Genomic DNA, 19,692 nt, shown 5'->3' on the forward strand with positions numbered 1-19,692 from the left:
TTTACTCCTAAAACTTTAGTGTTCATGTCCTGAGTATAAGGACATTTTCCCATGATCTCAATACCATTAATATACCTAAGAAAATTAATAATAATTCCAAAATATCATATAGCATGCAATCCCTATTCAGAATTTCCCAATTGTCCCAAGAATGTATTAAAGTTTTTTTTTTTTTTTTTTTTTTCCTTTTTAAACCAGGATCCAGTTAAGGCTCACATACTGCCTTTAGTTGTTGTCCCTTTATTTACTTTAATATAGAATAGTTCCCCACCTTTTTTTTTTTTTTTTTGTCTTTTTGTTGTTGTTGTTGTTGCTATTTCTTGGGCCGCTCCCGCGGCATATGGAGGTTCCCAGGCCAGGGGTTGAATCGGAGCTGTAGCCACGGGCCCACGCCAGAGCCACAGCAACGCGGGATCCGAGCCATGTCTGCAAGCTACACCACAGCTCACGGCAACGCCGGATCGTTAACCCACTGAGCAAGGACAGGGACCGAACCTGCAACCTCATGGTTCCTAGTCGGATTCGTTAACCACTGCTCCACGACGGGAACTCCCCCCACCTTTTTAAAATGCCATTGTTCTAAGTGTCTAAGCCAGTTTTCTTACTGAATGTCTCATATTCTCAGTTTGTTTCCCCATGTTGTGGTTTAAATCTCACTATGCTGTTCTCAGTTTTCTTAGATTAGAAGGTACTTAATGAGCAGAGATACTTAATACTCATTTCGCATACTCTGTAGGGTCTGTGGATAGAATTCAGGGAGTCCGTGAACTTTGGATGGGGAAAAAATTACATCTTTCATTCATTGGTTCTTGACTGGGGTGGTTTTGTCCTCCTCTCTTCTTCCACCTAGGGATATTTGGCTTTTGTCTCAGACATTTTTGGTTGCCATAACTGGGCGGGAGCCTGCTTTTTGCGTCAAATGGATAGAGGCTAGGGATGTATCTAAAGATCCTACAATGTACAGGGGGGAGCCCCCAACAACAAAGAATTATCTAGATCAAAATGCCAGTGTCAATGTGGCCATGGCTGAGAACACTGCTTTAACTAAATTTTAGAATTTCCTCTAACTGTGAATGTAAGAAATCCTCACAGGGATATTACCACTACCAGTAACTTTGTCACCAAGAGAAACTTCAGATATTTTCATACCACATTAAATTGTTGCAGATATCTTGAAATATTTATGCTCATTTATTGCTTAGAAATACAGATTTGATCAAGAAGCATAAATATTATTATAATTTTTATTTTATTTATTTTTTTGAAATTTTATTTTTTTTTGCAGAATAAAATACATATATTTAAACACAATTACATTTACACAGATTATTATATCATGGATCTTAAGAAACAGATTAAGTGACTCCCTCTGGAGAAGTGGAATGGAAGATATGCTGAGACAAAAAGGAAATTTATTCTATACTTTATCCCATTTTGTATGGCTTTCATTTTTACTATTTAGTATTATCTGTTACATTTTAATTTTTCTTTAAAAATTAGCATTATATTAAAATTGTCTATATTATGCAACTAAAATTTATAAAGAAGAAAGCCTTATATACCATTAAATATTCTATATAGCATAATAAAAAGAATAACTTAACTGGTAAGAATAACAAAAATAATACACCCTCTGAAAATAAGTAAAATATAAAATGCATAAATTGGTTAAAAAACAGTGTAATTATATAAATGTGTCCTCACAATTTGTTACATCTTATTGATTCTTCAGTGTAGGCATTATACCATTCTAGGTGATGTGATAAACAAGACATTATAGACCTTACATTGTACCATGGAGAGAAATGGTTATTAATACAATTGTAGAACTGTATTGTACAGCTGCATTATTTAATTATCATAAATTCTTTGATGGAGAGGAAATCAGAATCAGTTCTAAGAAGACTTCAGCATTCCAAGAATGATGTCAAATGACCCCTTTCATGGTGGATTATGCACTTATTTACTATGAGATATATTTCTTCTCCAGAGATTCCTTGTTTGTGTATCAATTGTAGATTTTTGGTTTGCAGTTATTCTGAAGTTTTGATATAAGAGTCTATATGTATGTGAGATTGTTTTAAGTTGTTGTTCTCTTACTTGCAAGTTCATCTCCAGTGTCCTGCATTTATACCCATCTCTTCTCATAACTTCTGATTTTGGTGGTATAATTGTGCATGGATGATTTTGTATCTTTACTGTATATATACCTTTACTGATGAGTCTTGTCATTTGTGGAATTTTTGTTTCCTGTTGCTGTCTTTTCTTTTCTGCCTAGAGAAGTTCCTTTAGTATTTGTTGTATGGCTGGTTTAGTGTTGCTGAATTCTCTTAACTTTTGCTTATCTGTGAAGCTTTTGATTTCTCCTTCAAATCTGAATGAGAGCCTTGCAGGGTAGAGTAATCTTTGTTGGAGGTTTTTTCCTTCCATCACGTTAAGAATATCATGCCACTCCCTTCTGGCCTGCAGAGTTTCTGCTGAAAAATCTGCCAATAACCTTATTGGAGTTCCCTTGTATGTTACTTGTTTCTTTTCCCTAGCTGCTTTCAAAATTTTCTCTGTCTTTAATTTTGGTCAGTTTCATTAATATGTGTCTCCGTGTATTCCTCCTTGGGTTTATTTTATACGGTACTTGTTGTGCTTCCTGGATTTGAGTGAGTGGTTCCTTTCCCATGTGAGGGAAGTTTTTGGCTATTATCTCTTGGAATTTTTTTTCTGTCCCCTTCTCTCTTCTCCTTCTGGCACCCCTATAATAAGGATATTGGTGCGTTTAACGTTGTCCCGGAGTTCTCTAAGACTCCTCTCTTCATTTGTTTTCAATCTTTTTTCTCTTTTCTGTTCCGCATCCATAATTTCCACTAATCTGTCCTCTACCTCTCGTATTCGTTCTTCTGCCTCCTGTATTCTGCTGTTAGCTGCTTCTAGTGATTTTTTTTATTTCAGTTATTGTATTTTGCATCTCTTCTTGTTTAAGTTTAATATCTTGTATCTCTTTGGTCAGTGTTTCCTGTAAGTTATCCATCTTTGCTTCCAGTTTATTTCCAATGTCTTGCATCATCTTTAGCATCAACAATCTAAAGTCTTTTTCCTGGATGCTGAGAATCTTCTCATTGCTTAGCTGATTTTCTGGGGTTTTTTCTTTCTCCCTCATCTGAGTTATAGTTCTGTCTTTTCATTTTTGTAGGTTTTTGATGTGGTGACCTTTTGATAGATAACAGAGTTGTAGCCTCTCTTACTTCTGGTGTCTGTCCCCCTTGTGGCTGAAGTCTGTATGGGGGCTTGTTGTGGGCTTCCTGATGGGAGGGGCTGATGCCTGCCCACTGGTAGGTGGAGCTGATTCTAATCCCTCTTGTGGGTGGGGCTTAGTCTCTGGATGGGATTGGAGGCAGCTCTGTGCCTGAGGGGTCTTTAGGTAGCCTGTTTACTGAGGGAGGGGGTTGTGATCCCACCTGGATTGTTGTTTGCCCTGGGGCTACTCAGTGCTAACTGACGGGTGGGGCCAGATTTTCCCAAAATGGCCACCTCCAGAGAAAGGCACACTGCTGAATATTCCCAGAGCTTTGCTTTCAGTGTCTGTCCCTCACAACAAGCCACATTCACCCCTGTTTTCCCAGGATGTCCTCCAAGAACTGAAGTCAGGTTTGACCCAGATTCCTATGGAGACCTCGCTCTGCCCTGGTATCCAGTGCACGTGAAAGTCCATGTGTGCCTTTTAAGAATGGGGTCTCTGTTTCCCCCAGTCCTGTGGAGCTTCTGCACACAAGCCCTGCTGGCCTTCAATGCCAGATGCTCCAGGGGCTCTTTCTCCCAGTGTCAGATCCCCGCAGGTGAGGGTTTGATGTGAGGCTCAGAACTCTCACTCCTGTAGGTGAGTCTCTGTGAACCAGTTAGTTTTCAGTCTGTGGAGCTTCCCACCCTGGAGGTATGGGGTTGTTTATATTGTGAAATCGCCCCTCCTATCTCTTGATGTGGCCGCCTCTTTTTCTTCTGTAGTAGGGTATCTTTTTTAAGGTTTCCGGTCCATTTGGGTGGAGATTGCTCAGCCTTTAGTTGTGAATTTTGTTGTTTTTAAGATAGAAGTTGAGCTCCAGTCCTTCTATTCTGCCATCTTAATCCTCTCTCCTGTATTGCAATTTTAAAAGATAGTTTGGGAGTTCCCAGTCTTGGCACAGTGGTTAACGAATCTGACTAGGAACCATGAGGTTGTGGGTTCGATCCCTGGCCTTGCTCAGTGGATTGGAGATCCGGCGTTGCTGTGAGCTGTGGTGTAGGTTGCAGACGCGGCTCGGATCCTGCGTTGCTGTGGCTGTGGCTCTGGCGTAGGCCGGTGGCTACAGCTCTGATTGGACCCCTAGCCTGGGAACTCCATATGCTGCGAGAGCAGCCTAATAAATGGCAAAAAAGACAAAAAAAGAAAATAGTTTGATAGCTATATTTCAGTATAATTGTCTATTGTAGACTTAGGTATTATATGTATTATAAACATTCTTCTGAGAAAGGGGTCTATAGACATCACCAGACTGCCAAAGGAATCCACAGGACAGAATTAACCCTTGGTCTAGAGTCTTGATTAGATTGGATTAAACATTTTTGGTGAGAATACATCATAGGTAATGATGTTTGTTTCATATTGTCATTTCATGAATCACATAATGTCAAGTTGTTTTACTATTATGAATGATGCCAAATTTGATGGCTTAGTTAATTAAGGTAATGACAGCTAGATCTTTCCATTTTAAAGATTCATCTTTGGAGTTCTCATTGTGGCTCCCAGTATAGTGTCTGTGAGATGTAGGTTTGATCCCTGGCCTCACTCAGTAGGTTAAATATCCACTGTTGCCACAAGCTGTGGTGTAGGTCACAGATTCAGCTCAGATCCAGCATTGGATCTGAGCTGAAGGCTGGGCAGCTGGGCAGCTGCAGCTCTGATTCGACCTCTAGCCCAGGAACTTCTGTATGCTGCAGGTATAGCCATAAAATGAAAATATATATTTTCCCCTTTGTGTTGTGAAGTAATCTGTTTGGTAATACTTTGGCACTTAGTGAATTTTCTGTTTTTGAAGAACCTTACATGTGACGGCTTTAGCATACATTAATGATTTTTGCTTAAATCATTTTTTGCATTGGGGTTTACAAAGTGTTGATTTTCTATGTCAGTCATTTCTTCTCATTTACTGGCATTCTTCTGTAAAGAAATTTCCTTTCCCTCCCCACCCTCCCCCCTTTCTCATCCTCCTCTAAGTATCATTCTAGATTCGTTATTTTTAATATATATATATTTATTAAAATATACTTGATTTATAATGTGCCAATTACCTTTGTTATTTTTTGTTTGTTCAATATGTTACACTCAATTAGGGCTTTTTGTTGTTTCTTCTTTTTAGTACTCAACTTGTCCTGAATATGGCCAGTGGGAGCCCCTTTAACTTGGTCCTTGGTCATTTTGACAAATCTGCTGGTCTTAGAGCATTTCCTTATTTTTGACACAAGAGTTCTCATGAGTGACTTGTGCTTTCTATCCTTCAGGTTTCTTTAAAGAACCATGATTTCCTTGTAGGGAATGGTATTTAGAAACCAGGGTCTGAGCACTTGCTGTGCTCATTGCTTTTGCAGTGATACTTCGTCTAGACCTTTTACATAGAAACTTTTAAGTAATGTTTGAACATAAAAAGATATTTGAGCTATGGCAAGGAAAATTAAATGTTTCTGACTTACTCATCCTTGCAGATTCTTTGTTTTGGAATTAATAAGTCTGTTTCTTCCTTTTTTCATGAACCCAGACCCACACTTTTATCTATTTACTCAAGAATAATTAGTAGCTGTCTTAATTAATATTCCTCTCTTCTTGTATGTTCTACATACCACCCATTTCATTCATCTATAAAATATCTACTGTATACTATCTGTGTGCCAAGAACTATGTTAGGCATGTAGAATACATCAGAAAATGGAAGGAGCAAGAAGTTGAGTGACCGTTGCCATGCAGTGGAATGAATCTGACTAGTGTCCATGAGGACGTGTGTTCAGTCCCTGGCCTTGCTCAGTGGGTTGGGGATCTGCTGTTGCTGTTGGCTGTTATGTGGGTCACAGACATGGCTCAGATTCTGTGTTGCTGTGGCTGTGCCATAGGCCGGCAGCTGTAACTCTCATTCACCTCCTAGACTGGAAACTTCCATATGCCACAGGTATGGGCCTGGAAAGGAAAAAAAAAAAAAAAATTGAAAGTCTAGTAGGGAAAGTTTATGTGAAAACCAAAATTTTAGTGTGATATGGGCAAAAACAGAAATACATAAACTGTGACTAAGTGTAAGAAACCCAAGGAGGTTTCAAGAGAAAATAATATTTGAGTATGGTATTGATGTAATTATGAGAAACTACCATGTGAAGAAGGGTAGATCTATTTATAGTTCCTTACTTTTGGTGACCATTGATTAAATGCCCAATTTATATACAGATGATAGTTGCAAGAGGAAGGATTAGAAATCAGGGGTTGCCTGCATTTGTGCCAAAAGCTTTTCTTTTCCTGTATTATGTGTTTTATGTTGGCTTTATTTTTGCTAAAATTTTTGGGGGGGTAGACAAACTAGACAAACCTCTCCTTGCTTAGACCAAAACTTCCTTACTAAGTTAGTTCATTATTTCTGTTCTTTAACCTTTCACTGAAAGATTATTTCTCTGCTGAAACTGGTTTAGAGGCCGTGTAGATTTGCTATATTTGTTTATATGTCCCTCCTTTGTGAATAAATTCATCATATTTTATTACCAATGATTGTACTTACCATCATGTTTTATTGCCAGTGATTGTAGCACACTTATTTTATGGTTATTAATACAAAGTTTGGTACTTACCATGGGGAGATCATCTTAATAAACACAGGATGGTGAGAGAGTCAGATGGTTAGAAATTAGGTTTCATCCTTGTAGGCAGTACCCTAATTATACATAATCCCTTTATAGCTAGAGATTATCCTTCTTTTGATAAGAATTAGGAGGAGTGTAGGAAAAAACAGAAAACTTTTATGTTTCCCAATTGAGAATCTTTTAAGGAATAAATATCTTTATTTCTCCACCCAGATACAGAGGTAATTTGTAGGAGTCTAGAAATGTTTTTCCATGAATCCCCACCTCCCCAAGTATTTCTAGCTTCTTAAGATGGCAATTAGGATTTCTTTTTGCTATGAAAAATAACACAGTAAATAGAGTACATCGAAATGGTAGTGTGCTATTGTTGGAATCAATATTTAATTTATCTGACATCAAACAATGAGTGTTCAACAAAAATATATTTTTCGTAGCCCACCTCTTTAAGTATCAAAATGTGTTTGTTTTAGCTATTTCATTTGATGAAATTAAAAAAAATTAAAAACACTTAGTGTTAGAGTTGTCTTTACCAAACACTTAATGTTCAGGATCTGTGTTACCAATGTTTCCTACCCTTTAGATATTTCTTCTCTCTCAAATATGCAAACACTTGTGCACAGAAACAACTGTACACTTAATGTCTTAATGTGTATGGTTTTAAGTTCAGCAAAGCCAGTGATGCCTTTCAAACAAGGCCCTGATTAATTTTCCCATATTTTTTCGTCATAGTACTCTTTTTGCCCCCAAACCTCTAAGGCTCCTCTAATGTCCTTGTGTGTGTGTAAATATGATTTATTTGTCAGTATTTTCGTTGGCATTTTGTCAGCAAACATTTCACTCTTGTGTGGGTCATTTTCCCCCAAGTCTTAGGATTATTCCAGGTCCCTTAACTTGGGTCATGCTGTTGTTTGCTTTCTGTTCAGCACTTTGAAGAAGTTATTTATCTTTGTTCATTTTCTTAACAACTTGTTTATTATGGTCCCAGTGAATGGTGTAATTGAGTGTTTCCTTTGCATTAGGAGGACTGAAACAAGTATGCAAGGAGGTCTGGGAAATAGAATTTTTAGCTTTCTACCAAACTAGAGAGGAGTTAGTGTGGATTACCTTTTTGTCACCAGTCCTAGCCTTTTATTTTATTTTATTTTATTTTTTTGCTATTTCTTTGGGCCGCTCCTGCGGCATATGGAGGTTCCCAGGCTAGGGGTCGAATCGGAGCTGTAGCCGCCGGCCTATGCCAGAGCCACAGCAACGTGCGATCCGAGCCGCGTCTGCAACCTACACCACAGCTCACGGCAACGCCGGATTGTTAACCCACTGAGCAAGGGCAGGGATCGAACCCGCAACCTCATGGTTCCTAGTCAGATTCGTTAACCACTGCGCCATGACGGGAACTCCAGTCCTAGCCTTTTAACTCTGCTTTTTGCTTCTTACTCTTATTTTTCTATTCACTAGATTTCCTAAATTGTTTTTTTTTTAACTTGTTAAACCACAAGTGTCTTTGTAAACCACCTGATCCTTCTGGGCCTTGCTATACTTATCTCTAGTATGGGGGCGGGGGTGTCTTAGACTAGGTCATCTCTCAGTTCCTTTTCAACTATAAGCTTCTGTTTATATTCATTTATTTATTCGTTCATTAAAAATATTAATTTAATGCCCGCTATTTGGTAGATATGATCAGCAATGTAGGATTTTCTACCCTCCAATAGTAAAAGAATACATGTTCTTCATTATCCAGGTTATGTACTGCTTCATTTGTAAACCTGATGTTGTAGCCCATATTATGTTTTCTTGCCCCGTAAATTCTTTAAAGACTTATTTAAAAATGTAGAAATAGATTTATATGTGTTTTGTTTAGGGTGTTGATTGTTTTGATTCCTTAAAGTAAGCACCAGTACTTTGAAGAATGATACCACTCATAATTATTTAATATAGTGACAGTCACATAGTAATTATAATTGTAATGAAAACTAATATTTATGAACACTAACTTTGAGGTGTGTGTTGTTTTAAATGCTTTGGACATATCCATTCCTTTAATTCTTACAAAGTGTTTATGAGATGGGATCTTTTTTTCGTCTCCATTTTCACAGATGAGGTAAAGTACACAAAGGTTAAGTAAATTTCCTCAAGGTTATATTGCTGGTAAGTGAAGCTGAATATGAGCCCAAACAGTAAGATTTCAAAAACCCAAGCACTTACCCATTTTGCCATAATGTGTAATTATTATTCACTTACTAAATGAGTGGAATATTGTTATTTTTAATATATATTGGTTTCATTTTGGTTAATATTTGCACTTAGGATAAAAGACTAAATAAGGATATTTCACTCTGAAGAGAATACTTTTTAAACAAGGGCAAATAACTTTCTTAGTAAGTTAGGTATAATGACTCTCAAAATTAATAGTGAGTACCCAAATTGTGTACTTGTACTTTGAGGAATTTTGAATAATTTATCTATCTGTTTATGAAAGAAAATTTGTGACATGCATAATACTTATAGATGAATTTTGATTTGTATTAAGTGTCTTAATTATTGTTTGTTGTTCATTTTCAGCTGAGTGGCGATTTTATGCAATGGCTTCAAGCCACAGTTCTTCACCAGTGCCTCAAGGAAGCAGCAGTGATGTTTTCTTTAAAAAAGAGGTAGATCCGACAAAACACATTCGACCTGTGCAGTCACTGCCAGATGTGTGTCCCAAGGAACCCACAGGTAATACCTTTTTTATTTGAGGAATTGTATTGAGGATTTGTTTTATCTTTAAATGAATAGTCAGATTTCATAATCTTTCTCAAAAGAGTAAACATTATGATCTAAAAACTAAAGACATACAATTTGGAAGTGAGTTGATTAGGAAATTGGTGTATAGTTCTTTTCATACATTTTCACAAAAGAAGTCACTTATATAAACTGAAAAAAGACTTTTGAAAATGAGGGTACACATTGAAGTCTCTTTAGTTAAATATAGTACAGTCTGTTCCTCATTATTTGCAGATTCTATATTTGCAAATTTTCCTATTCCCTAAAACTTATTTGTAACTCCCAAATCAATACTTGTGGCACTTTTGTGGTCATTTGCAGACATGCACAGAGGAGTGAAAACTTTGAATCATCTGATGCAAACTTTGCTACCTCAGGTTGAGCAAAGTGACACTCTGCCTTCTTGTTTCAGCATTCATGCTATAAACACATGTCCCTTTAGTGGTCTATTTATTACCACATTTTTTGTATTTTTATTGGTGATTTTGTTGTTCAAAATAGTTCCCAAATGTAGTGCTGAAGTGCTTTCTAGTTTCTTAAGCACAAGAAGCATGTATTATATTTTATGAAAAAATACATATGTTCTAAAAGCTTTATTCAGGTTTGAGTTGTAGTGGTGTTAGCCATAAGTTTGGTGGTACCAGGTGAATGATATATACTACATAAGCTGTCTTTAAATGGAAACACACACACAAAAAGATTATGTATTGATTGGTTGTTGAAAGTTCCAGAGATTGTCAGTAGCCTAACCATGTATTTCCCTAGGAGCAAAGGTTTAGTATTGGCTTATTAAGTGTCGTAATGACTTTATAGAACAAAACTTTTGAAAAGTAAGAACTGACCGTATATTTTTCTTTCCTTTCTGGTTAAAGTCACAGCAGTATTTTGGTTATCTAATTAGAAGCTGAAAAAAATGATATTGGAACTAGGAATGTCTGCCATAATGTAATAGAAAAAAGGTCCACCTGTGGTGGGAGGTGACGGGGGCGGGGGAGGCACTGAAGTTTTGAAGGATAGATTATATAAAATAGAAGGTAGTTAGAGTTTTTATGTTGAAAAAGGTAGAGAATTATACATTAAGGAAAGGAATTAATGACTTTCTTCTCCTAACCTGCATCTATGGCCCTCAAATTTTGCATATCCTTTGTCTTGTACATGTTTTTCCTTCCCTTGGCAATTGATGCTAAAAACTGAGATTATTTAATAAGATTGATTTTTATTAAAATATTTGCTATATAAGGAAGAGTTTAGTTGCTTTGTATAATCTAAACTTTTTATTTTTCTAGGATGTGTTTTCAAACATAGAGCTTACTTTACAGAGTTCTCTTGTTTACTTTTTACAGGTGATTCAAATAGTTTATGTGTTGCCCCATCTCTAGTTACAGATCAACATAGATGGACTGTATATCATTCCAAAGTAAATCTCCCAGCAGCATTAAATGATCCTAGATTAGCAAAAAGAGAGTCTGACTTCTTCACAAAAACATGGGGATTGGACTTTGTGGACATTGAAGTCATACCTTCATTCTACCTCCCACAGATCAGCAAGGAACATTTTACAGTATATCAACAGGAAATCTCTCAGGTAATACCTAGTCTTGAAATTAGTTATAGTCAGGTCAAAAGTAAAAGAAATACTTTGTTTTTTTTTTTTTTTGTAGATTTTTGACTGATAATCTTTGATAAGCCTATGGTATTCATTTCTGTTCAGACACATTCTACTGTCCTAGGTTGTATTTAATTCTTTGCTTAGATATATGCAAATATATTTCTTTTACAGTAGCGATTTTTCAGAATGACACATTTCTTATAGTGCTGAGATTCAACATGAAACTCACCCTACCTACCAAGGAGAAAATGGTTCTGTTAAGTCTATAAAGCCCAGATCATTTGTGAGGTTTAAGAAATAAGCATGGAATTCTTTCTGTGTCTCTAATACACCACAATTTAATAGAGCATCCGAGCTCTAGCAGATAGTCTTTATATCTCTAGACAGAATATGTTGCTCTAAACTTGGTTCTCAGAGCAGGAACTGTGTGCAGTGCTGACTTTGAGATGGCTTGTTATTCATTTTTATAAAGTGACTTATCAATGTAATTCTAGCTACCATTTCAATCTTTTTTAAAAAAATAACCATTAAATGTTACAGGGATTAAAAATATTTTTGAGAATTCATATGTATAACATGATATTATTCTCAGGTACAACATACCGATTCAGTATTTGTATATATCCTGAAATGATCATCACAATAAATCTAGTTAGTATCCGTCACCATATGTAGTTACAAAAAAGTTATTTTCTTGTGTTGAGGATTTTAAGATCTACTCTCTTAGCAACTTTCAGATGTTCAGTATAGGAGTTTCCACCGTGGTGCAGTGGATTAGTGATGTGACTTGTCTCTGTGGGGGCGCAGGTTTGATCTGTGGCCCTGCCTAGTGGGTTAAGGATTTGGCATTGTTACAACTGTGGCATAGGTTGCAGCTTTGGCTCAGATTTGATCCCTGGCCTGGGGACTTCCATATGCTGTGGGGGTGGCTGGAAAAGAAAAAAATGTTCAATACAATATTATTAACTATAGCTATCATGCTTTACATTATATCCCCATGACTTATTTTATAATTGGAAGTTTTTATATGGGAAATTTGTTTATATTTTTATTATTTCTTTTTATACTTCTTACATTAAGAAGCCTAATTGTATTTAGCTGGTTTTATTTCACTTAATTAGTTTGTTCTTTTTATTATTTGGAAATAGGCTGATTATGGCTATATTATTGTCATTAATACTATACAGTATCTGGTTTGTTTTTAGTACTACCTAGTATTTTTGAACAAAACCTGTAAATATTATTTCCTTTTGTATATGTATATTGCCATATACTGTCCAGAGTTTTTGTGTTCTAAGTGATCGTATCTAGCTAGATATTGTTAAGTATATGAGCTTTGATATGCCTTCTTTTTGATGGTTTCCAATCTCATACCTCATAACCTACGGTTTAGCTTTTCTGTTGTTTATTTGTTTATTTATTTATTTGCTTTTCAGGGCTGCACCTGTGGCATATGGAACTTCCCAGGCTAGTGGTTGAATTGGAGCTACTTTTTTGGCCTCTGTCATCAGCCACAGCCATGCAGCATCCAAGCCACGTCTACAAACTACACCACAGCTTGTGGCATTGCCGGATCCTTAACCTACCGAGTGAGGCCAAGGATTGAACCCACCTCCTCATGGATACTAATTGGGTTTGTTACTACCTGTAATGGGAATTCCTGTTTATCTGTTTATCGATCAAATACTTATTGAGTGGCATCTATGTGCCAGGCACTGTTCTAAACAGTATGGATACAGCAGAGACTAAAACAAACATCAAATCCCTCCATTATAAAGCTTACATTTCTAGCAGGAGTTATATGCAATAAACCCTAAAACAACCACTAATATAACAAAATAAAGAATTGACGCAGTGGATTAGGGATCTGGCTTGTCTCTGTCAGGAAGTCAATGGAAGAGAAATCATGGAATGAAAAAATTCTCAACCCAAACAAAGACAGAAAAATAGTAAAAAAAGGGAATTCCTGTCATGGCTCAGTGGAAACAAATCTGACTAGTATCCATAAGGATGTGGGTTTGATTCCTGTCTTAGCTCAGTGGGTTGGCGATCTTACGTTGCCATGAGCCATGGTGTAGGTCGCAGACTCAGCTTGGATACTGTGTTGCTGTGGCTTGTGGTGTAGGCCAGTGGCTGCCGCTCTGATTCGACCCCTAGCCTGAGAACTTCCGTATGCCATGAGTGCTGCCCTAAAAAGCAAAAAAAAAAAAAAAAAAAGTAAAAAGGGAGTAAAAAATAGATGAGGCAAAAAGAAAAACATCAGAGTATAGACTGAAACCTAACCCTCTTGGAGTTCCCCTCATGCCTCAGTGGAAATGAATCTGACTAGTATCCATGAGGACACAGGCTTGATCCCTGACCTCACTCAGTGGGTTGAGGATTTGGCATTGCCGTGAGCTGTGGTGTAGGTCGCAGATGCGACTCCAATCTGACATTGCTGTGGCTGTGGCGTAGGCCAGCAACTATAGCTCCAATTCGATCCCTAGCTTGGAAACTTCCATATGCCATGGATGTGGCACTAAAAAGACAACCCCGCAAAAAAAACCCTAACCCTCTCAATAATCTGCTAAGTGTAAATGTTTAAGCATCTCAATTAAAAGGCAGAGATTGTGAGACTGGATGAAAAAGCAAAATCCAACTGTATATTGCCTATAAGAAATGTACTTTAAATACGAAGACAAAAAACATTTGAAAGTAAAAGGATGGGAAAGGCTTAAAACCCGTTGAAAGAAAGCTGGAGTAGATTTCAGACTATTACCATTACTGTTACAAAGACTATTAGATAAAGGTTATTTTATGATGATTAAGGTGTCGGTTAATCAGGAGGATGTAATAATTCTAAACATTTATGCTCCTACTAACAGAGTTTCAAAATACATGAAGCAAAAACTTGGTACTTAATGGGGGAAGTAGACAAATTCACAATTATGGTTGGAGATTTTTCAGTACTTGTCTCTCAATAAATGATACAAGAAGTAAATAGAAAATCAGTAAGGATATAGTAAGCTTGAACAACATGATTAACCAGCTTAACTTGAAAGAACACATTTAAAGAACATTCCACGTGATACAGAAGCATACATTTTCTTTTCAGGTGTTCATGGAACATTGATCAAGACAAACCATGATCTGGGCTGTAAAACAAATGTTAATACATTTAGAAGGCTTCAGGTCATACAAATAATATCCTCTGACCACAGTATAATTAAATAAGAAATTAATAACAGAAAGGTATGTGGAAAATCCATAAATATTTGGAAGCTAAAACTTACACTGCTAAATAAAATGTGAGTCAAAGAGTTAAGGGAAATTAGAAAGTAGTTTGAACTGAATGGAAATGAAAACGCAACATATCAGGATTTGCGGGGTGCTGCTCAAGAATTTTATAGTGGTAAGTGCATATAAAAAAAGAGCGGTCTCAAATCAGTGATGTCCAATCAGCTTACCTTAACAAAAAAAAGGGGAGCAAATTTAAACCAGAATAAGAAGGAGAAAGAAATAAACATCTAAGTCAAAATCAGTGAAATAGAAAATACAGAAAATTAGTGAAACCCAAAAGTTACTCTTTAAGAAGATAATAAAATTGGAGTTCCCGTCGTGGCGCAGTGGTTAACGAATCCGACTAGGAACTATGAGCTTGCGTGTTCGATCCCTGGCCTTGCTTAGTGGGTTAAGGATCCAGCGTTGCCATGAGCTGTGGTGTAGGGTGCAGACGTGGCTCGGATCCCGCATTGCTATGGCTCTGGCTAGGCTGTTGGCTACAGCTCCGATTAGACCTCTAGCCTGGGAACCTCCATATGTCTCGGGTGCGGCCCTAGGGAAAAAAAAAAAAAAAAAAAAAAAAAAAAAAGAAGATAATAAAATTGACAAACCTTTAGGAGTACTGATTAGGAAAGAAAGGGAGAAGACCCAAATTATGAATAATGAGAATGAGAAGAAGCTTCCTTGTGGTGCAGCAGATTAAGGATTCACCGTTGCTGCATCTGTGGCGCAAGTTGCAGCTGTGACGCAGGTTTGATCTGTGACCTGAGAACTTCTGCATACTGCAAGTGCAGACAAAAAAAAAAAAAAAAAAAAAAGAAAGAAAAAAAAATTTGATCATAATGTATCTGGAAAATCAAGAGCATTCTTGAAACAAAAGGAAAAACAGGAAATCCCAGCAAAGAAACAGAAGTTTTAAAGAGAGAACCAAGTGGAAAATTTACAACTGACACATATAGTAATCAAAATTTAAAACTCTCAAAATGGACTAAATGGCAAAATGGAGATTACAGGAGGAAGACTAGGCAAACTTGAAAATAGATCAATAGAAATGACCTTAACCAAGATTAAAATGATTTTTTAAAGAAAAATGAACAGAACTTCAGGGAGCTGTGTGGGAAAAAAATAAAAGATCTGACATTCATGTCACTGGACTCCTGGAAGAAGAGGGAAAAGAGTATAGGGGTAAACAACAGATGAAGAAATAATGACTGAAAACTTTCAAGCTTGGTGAAAAATCTAGATTCAACTAGATAAATTCAGGAGTTCCCATTTTGGTGTAGTGGAAACGAATCCGACTAGGAACCATGAGGTTGCGGGTTCGATCCCTGGCCTCGCTCAGTAGGTTAAGGACCTGGCGTTGCCATGAGCTGTGGTGTAGGTTGCAGACGCGGCTCGGATCCCGCGTTGCTGTGGCTCTGGCGTAGGCTGGTGGCTATAGCTCTGATTCGACCCCTAGCCTGGGAACCTCCATATGCCGTGGGAGAGGGCCCAAGAAATAGCAAAAAGACAAAAAAAAAAAAAAAAAAATACAGATAACTTTTCAGAAACTGAACCTCTTTCATTTACTTTTGTAATACACTAATGGTGTGGGTCTGCTCAGTAAAAATCAGATATATAGGAGTTCCCGTTGTGGCGCAGTGGTTAAACGAATCCGACTAGGAACCATGAGGTTGCGGGTTCGGTCCCTGCCCTTGCTCAGTGGGTTAACGATCCGTGGTTGCCGTGAGCTGTGGTGTAGGTTGCAGACGCGGCTCGGATCCCGTGTTGCTGTGGCTCTGGCGTAGGCCGGTGGCTACAGCTCCGATTCAACCCCTAGCCTGGGAACCTCCATATGCCGCGGGAGCGGCCCAAGAAATAGCAAACAACAACAACAACAACAACAACAACAACAACAACAAAATCAGATACATAGATCATCCATTAGGATGTAATACCACAGAGGACATGAAGGAATTAATGAAAATGTTATATTAAGGCATTCTATTAATTAGAGTTCCCTCCATGGCACAATGGAATTGGCGGTGTCTCTGGAGCCTTGGGACACAGGTTTGATTCCCAGCCTGGCACAGCAGGTTAAGGATCCAGTGTTGCTGCAGCTGTGGTATAGGTTGCAGCTGTGGCTTGGATCTGATCCCTGGCCTGGAAACTCCGTATGCCAGGGGGAGCCATAAAAGAAAAAAAAAAAGAATGAAAAAAAAGGCACTTCGTTATACTACAATTTTGTATAGCACCTGAAAATATATATTGGTAATGAGATATAACACATTGAATATGTATGATGTCATCAAATATATATTTTATTATAATAAAATATCATTAAGTCAATTACCCTTTATATCAAAGACATAAGGCTATATAGTAATACAGATAGTGTGATATTGGTGAAGAAGTAGTCATATAGATTGAAGGGACAGAATAGAGATCTCAGAAATAGACCTACATGAATATAGCGAACTGATTTTTGACAAAGGTGCAAGGCAGTTCAATAGAAGAAGAAATAACCTTTGAATAAGTGGGGCTGGAACACCAAGACCTCTACATGCAAAAAAAAAAAAAAAAAACCAAAAAACTAGACGCAGACTACCCACATCTTTCACAGAAAGTAGTGCAAAATGGATCATAGACCTAAGTGTAAAGTGCAAAATTGTAAAACTCCTGGAGATTAACATAGGTGAAAAATCTATGATCTTGAGTTAGTTGATGGTTTTTAGATATGACATCAAAAGCATAATCCAAAAAAGAAAAAATTGACTAGTTGGACCTTGTTAAAATTAAAAACTTCCCATTTGTGAAAGACACTTTTAAAAGAATGAAGACAAGTCAGGGACTGGGAGAAAACATTTGTAAAACTCATAAATGATAAAAGACTAGTATCCAGAATAGGTAAGGGACTTTTAAAAATTTTTTAATTTATTTTTATTTATTTTTTAAGGGTGCACCTGCAGCACACGGAAGTTCTCAGGCTAAGGGTCAAATCAGAGCCACAGCTGCTGGCCTATGCCACAGTCACAGCATTGCAGGATCCAAGCTGCATCAGCAGCCTACACCATAGCTCACTGCAATGCCAGATCCCTGATCCACTGAGTGAGACCAGGGATGGAACCCATGGCCCCATGGACACTTAGTTGGATTTGTTCTTGCTGTGCCACAATGGGAACTCCCGTAAGGGACTCTTAAACTCAACAATAACAAGCAAACAACCAAGTTAAAAAGTGGGCGAAGGACTTGAATAGACGTATCTCTATACAAATGACCAATAAACAAAAAGATGGTCATCATTACTAATGATTTCATTTTTTATTTTTTAATTGAAAATTTTTTCGAGTGTATTTAATGTACAGTATTATATTAGTTTCAGGTTTACTTGTAATGATTTGACATTTGTATACATTATGAAATGATCACTATGATAAGTAGCTGTCTCTCCCCATACAAGATTATTATAATATTATTGACCATATTCCTTATGCTGTGTATTATATCTCCATGGCTTATTTGTAACTGAAGGCTTGTACATGTTAATTCCCTTCACCTATTTTACTGACCATCCTACCCCATTCCCCTCTCTGGCAACCACTTTTATTCTTTGTATCTATGATTCTGTTTTCCATTTGCTTTGTAGTTTTGTTTTTTAGATTCCACATATAAGTTAGATCATACAGTATTTGATATTTTAAATTAATCTTTATATTGGATTATTGTTGATTTACAGTGTTGTGTTTCAGGTGTATAACAAAATGATTCAATTATAGATACATATCTATTCTTTTTCAGATTATTTTCCCGTATAGGTTATTATAGTATATTGAGTGGCGTTCCCTTTGTATTTAGGTCCTCGTTGATTATTTTATACATAGTAGACTTATTTCACTTAGCATAATACCCTCTAGATCCATCCATTTTATTGCACATAGCAAGGTTTCATTTAAAATTTTTTTAAATTTTATTTTATATTTGAGTATAGTTGATTTACATGGTTGTGTTTATTTCAGCTGTACAGCAAAGTAACTCAGTTATATATATATGTGTATATACATATATATATTCTTCATATTCTTTTCTATTATGATTTATCACAGGATATTGAATATAGTGCCCTGTGCTGTACAGTAGGACCTTGTGTTTTATCCATCCTGTATATTACTAGTTTGTATCTTTTAATCTCAAACTCCCAATCCTTCCCTCCCTCCCTCCTCCTCCCTCTGGCAACCAAAGTCTGTTCTGTCTATGAGTCTGTTTCTCTTTTGTAGATATATTCATTTATGTTGTAGTTTAGGTTCCAAATATGTGATATCATATAGTATTTGTCTTTATCCTTTCTGACTTACTTTGCTTAGTATGATAACTTCTAGTCCATCCATGTTGCTGCAAATGGCATTATTTCATTCTTTTTTATGGCTGAGTAATATTACATTGTATATCTACACCACATCTTTTTCCTTAAGATTTTATTTTTTTATGGTTAATGTGTGTGTGTGTGTGTGTGTGTGTGTGTGTGTGTGTGTGTGTGTGTATATGCCACATCTTATTTATCCATTCATTTATCAGGGACACTTAGGTTGCTTCTATATCTTGGCTGTTGTAAATAATGCTGTAGTGAACACTGGTGTGCATATATCTTTTTTTTTTTGACTGCACCCATGGCATATGGAAGTTCCCAGACTAGGGGTCAAAGTGGAGCTGCAGCTGCTGGCCTATACCACAGCTACAGCAATGCCAGATCTGAGCCACATGTGTGGCTACATTATAGTTGGCAGCAACACTGGATCTTTAAACCACTGAGTGAGACTAGATAGAGATGGAACCCTTATCCTTATGGACACAGTGTCGGGTTCTTAACCCCCTGAGCCACAATGGCAAATTCATCACTTCTTTAGAATTTTCTGTGTATAATATCATGTCATTTGCAAATAGTGGCAGTTTTACTTTTTCTTTTCTAATTTGGATTCCTTTTATTTCTTTTTCTTTTCTGATTACTGTGGATAGGACTTCCAGTATTTTGTTGAATAAAAGTAGCAAGATGGCACCCTTGTCTTATTCTTGATCTTAAGAAAGTGCTTTCAGCTGTGCATTTTGAGTGAGATATTGGCTGTAGATTTGTCATATATGGCCTTTATTATGTTGAGGTATTTTCCTCTTATATCCACTTTGTTGAGAGTTTTGAATTTTGAATTTTATCAGAAGCTTTATCTGCATCC

The 19,692-nt window shown here is 36.9% G+C and overlaps 1 protein-coding gene across 17 annotated transcripts in view; it reads left to right on the plus strand.

Moving 5' to 3' along the window:
• The window catches only part of VPS54 (VPS54 subunit of GARP complex), a 119,356-nt gene that overhangs the window by 20,548 nt on the left and 79,116 nt on the right, over positions 1-19,692 (plus strand). For 6 of the 17 annotated variants that reach the window (XR_014841814.1, XR_014841815.1, XM_085019059.1 and 3 more), the window contains 2 exons: positions 9,418-9,573; positions 10,965-11,206. Coding sequence is in view for 12 of the 17 variants with exons in the window: in XM_085019059.1 (XP_084875185.1) it covers positions 9,438-9,573; positions 10,965-11,206 (378 nt within the window). In the remaining 5 variants the exon portion in view is untranslated. The remainder of the gene's footprint in view (positions 1-9,417; positions 9,574-10,964; positions 11,207-19,692) is intronic. The other 11 variants (XR_014841816.1, XR_014841817.1, XM_021087460.2 and 8 more) reach the window with 2 other exon arrangements.

The sequence above is a fragment of the Sus scrofa genome, chromosome 3 (assembly GCF_054392235.1).
Source record: "Sus scrofa isolate SSC_HxYL_T2T_F1_AM1 chromosome 3, Sscrofa_HxYL_maternal_Yorkshire_Landrace_v2.0, whole genome shotgun sequence".
NCBI lineage: Eukaryota > Metazoa > Chordata > Mammalia > Artiodactyla > Suidae > Sus > Sus scrofa.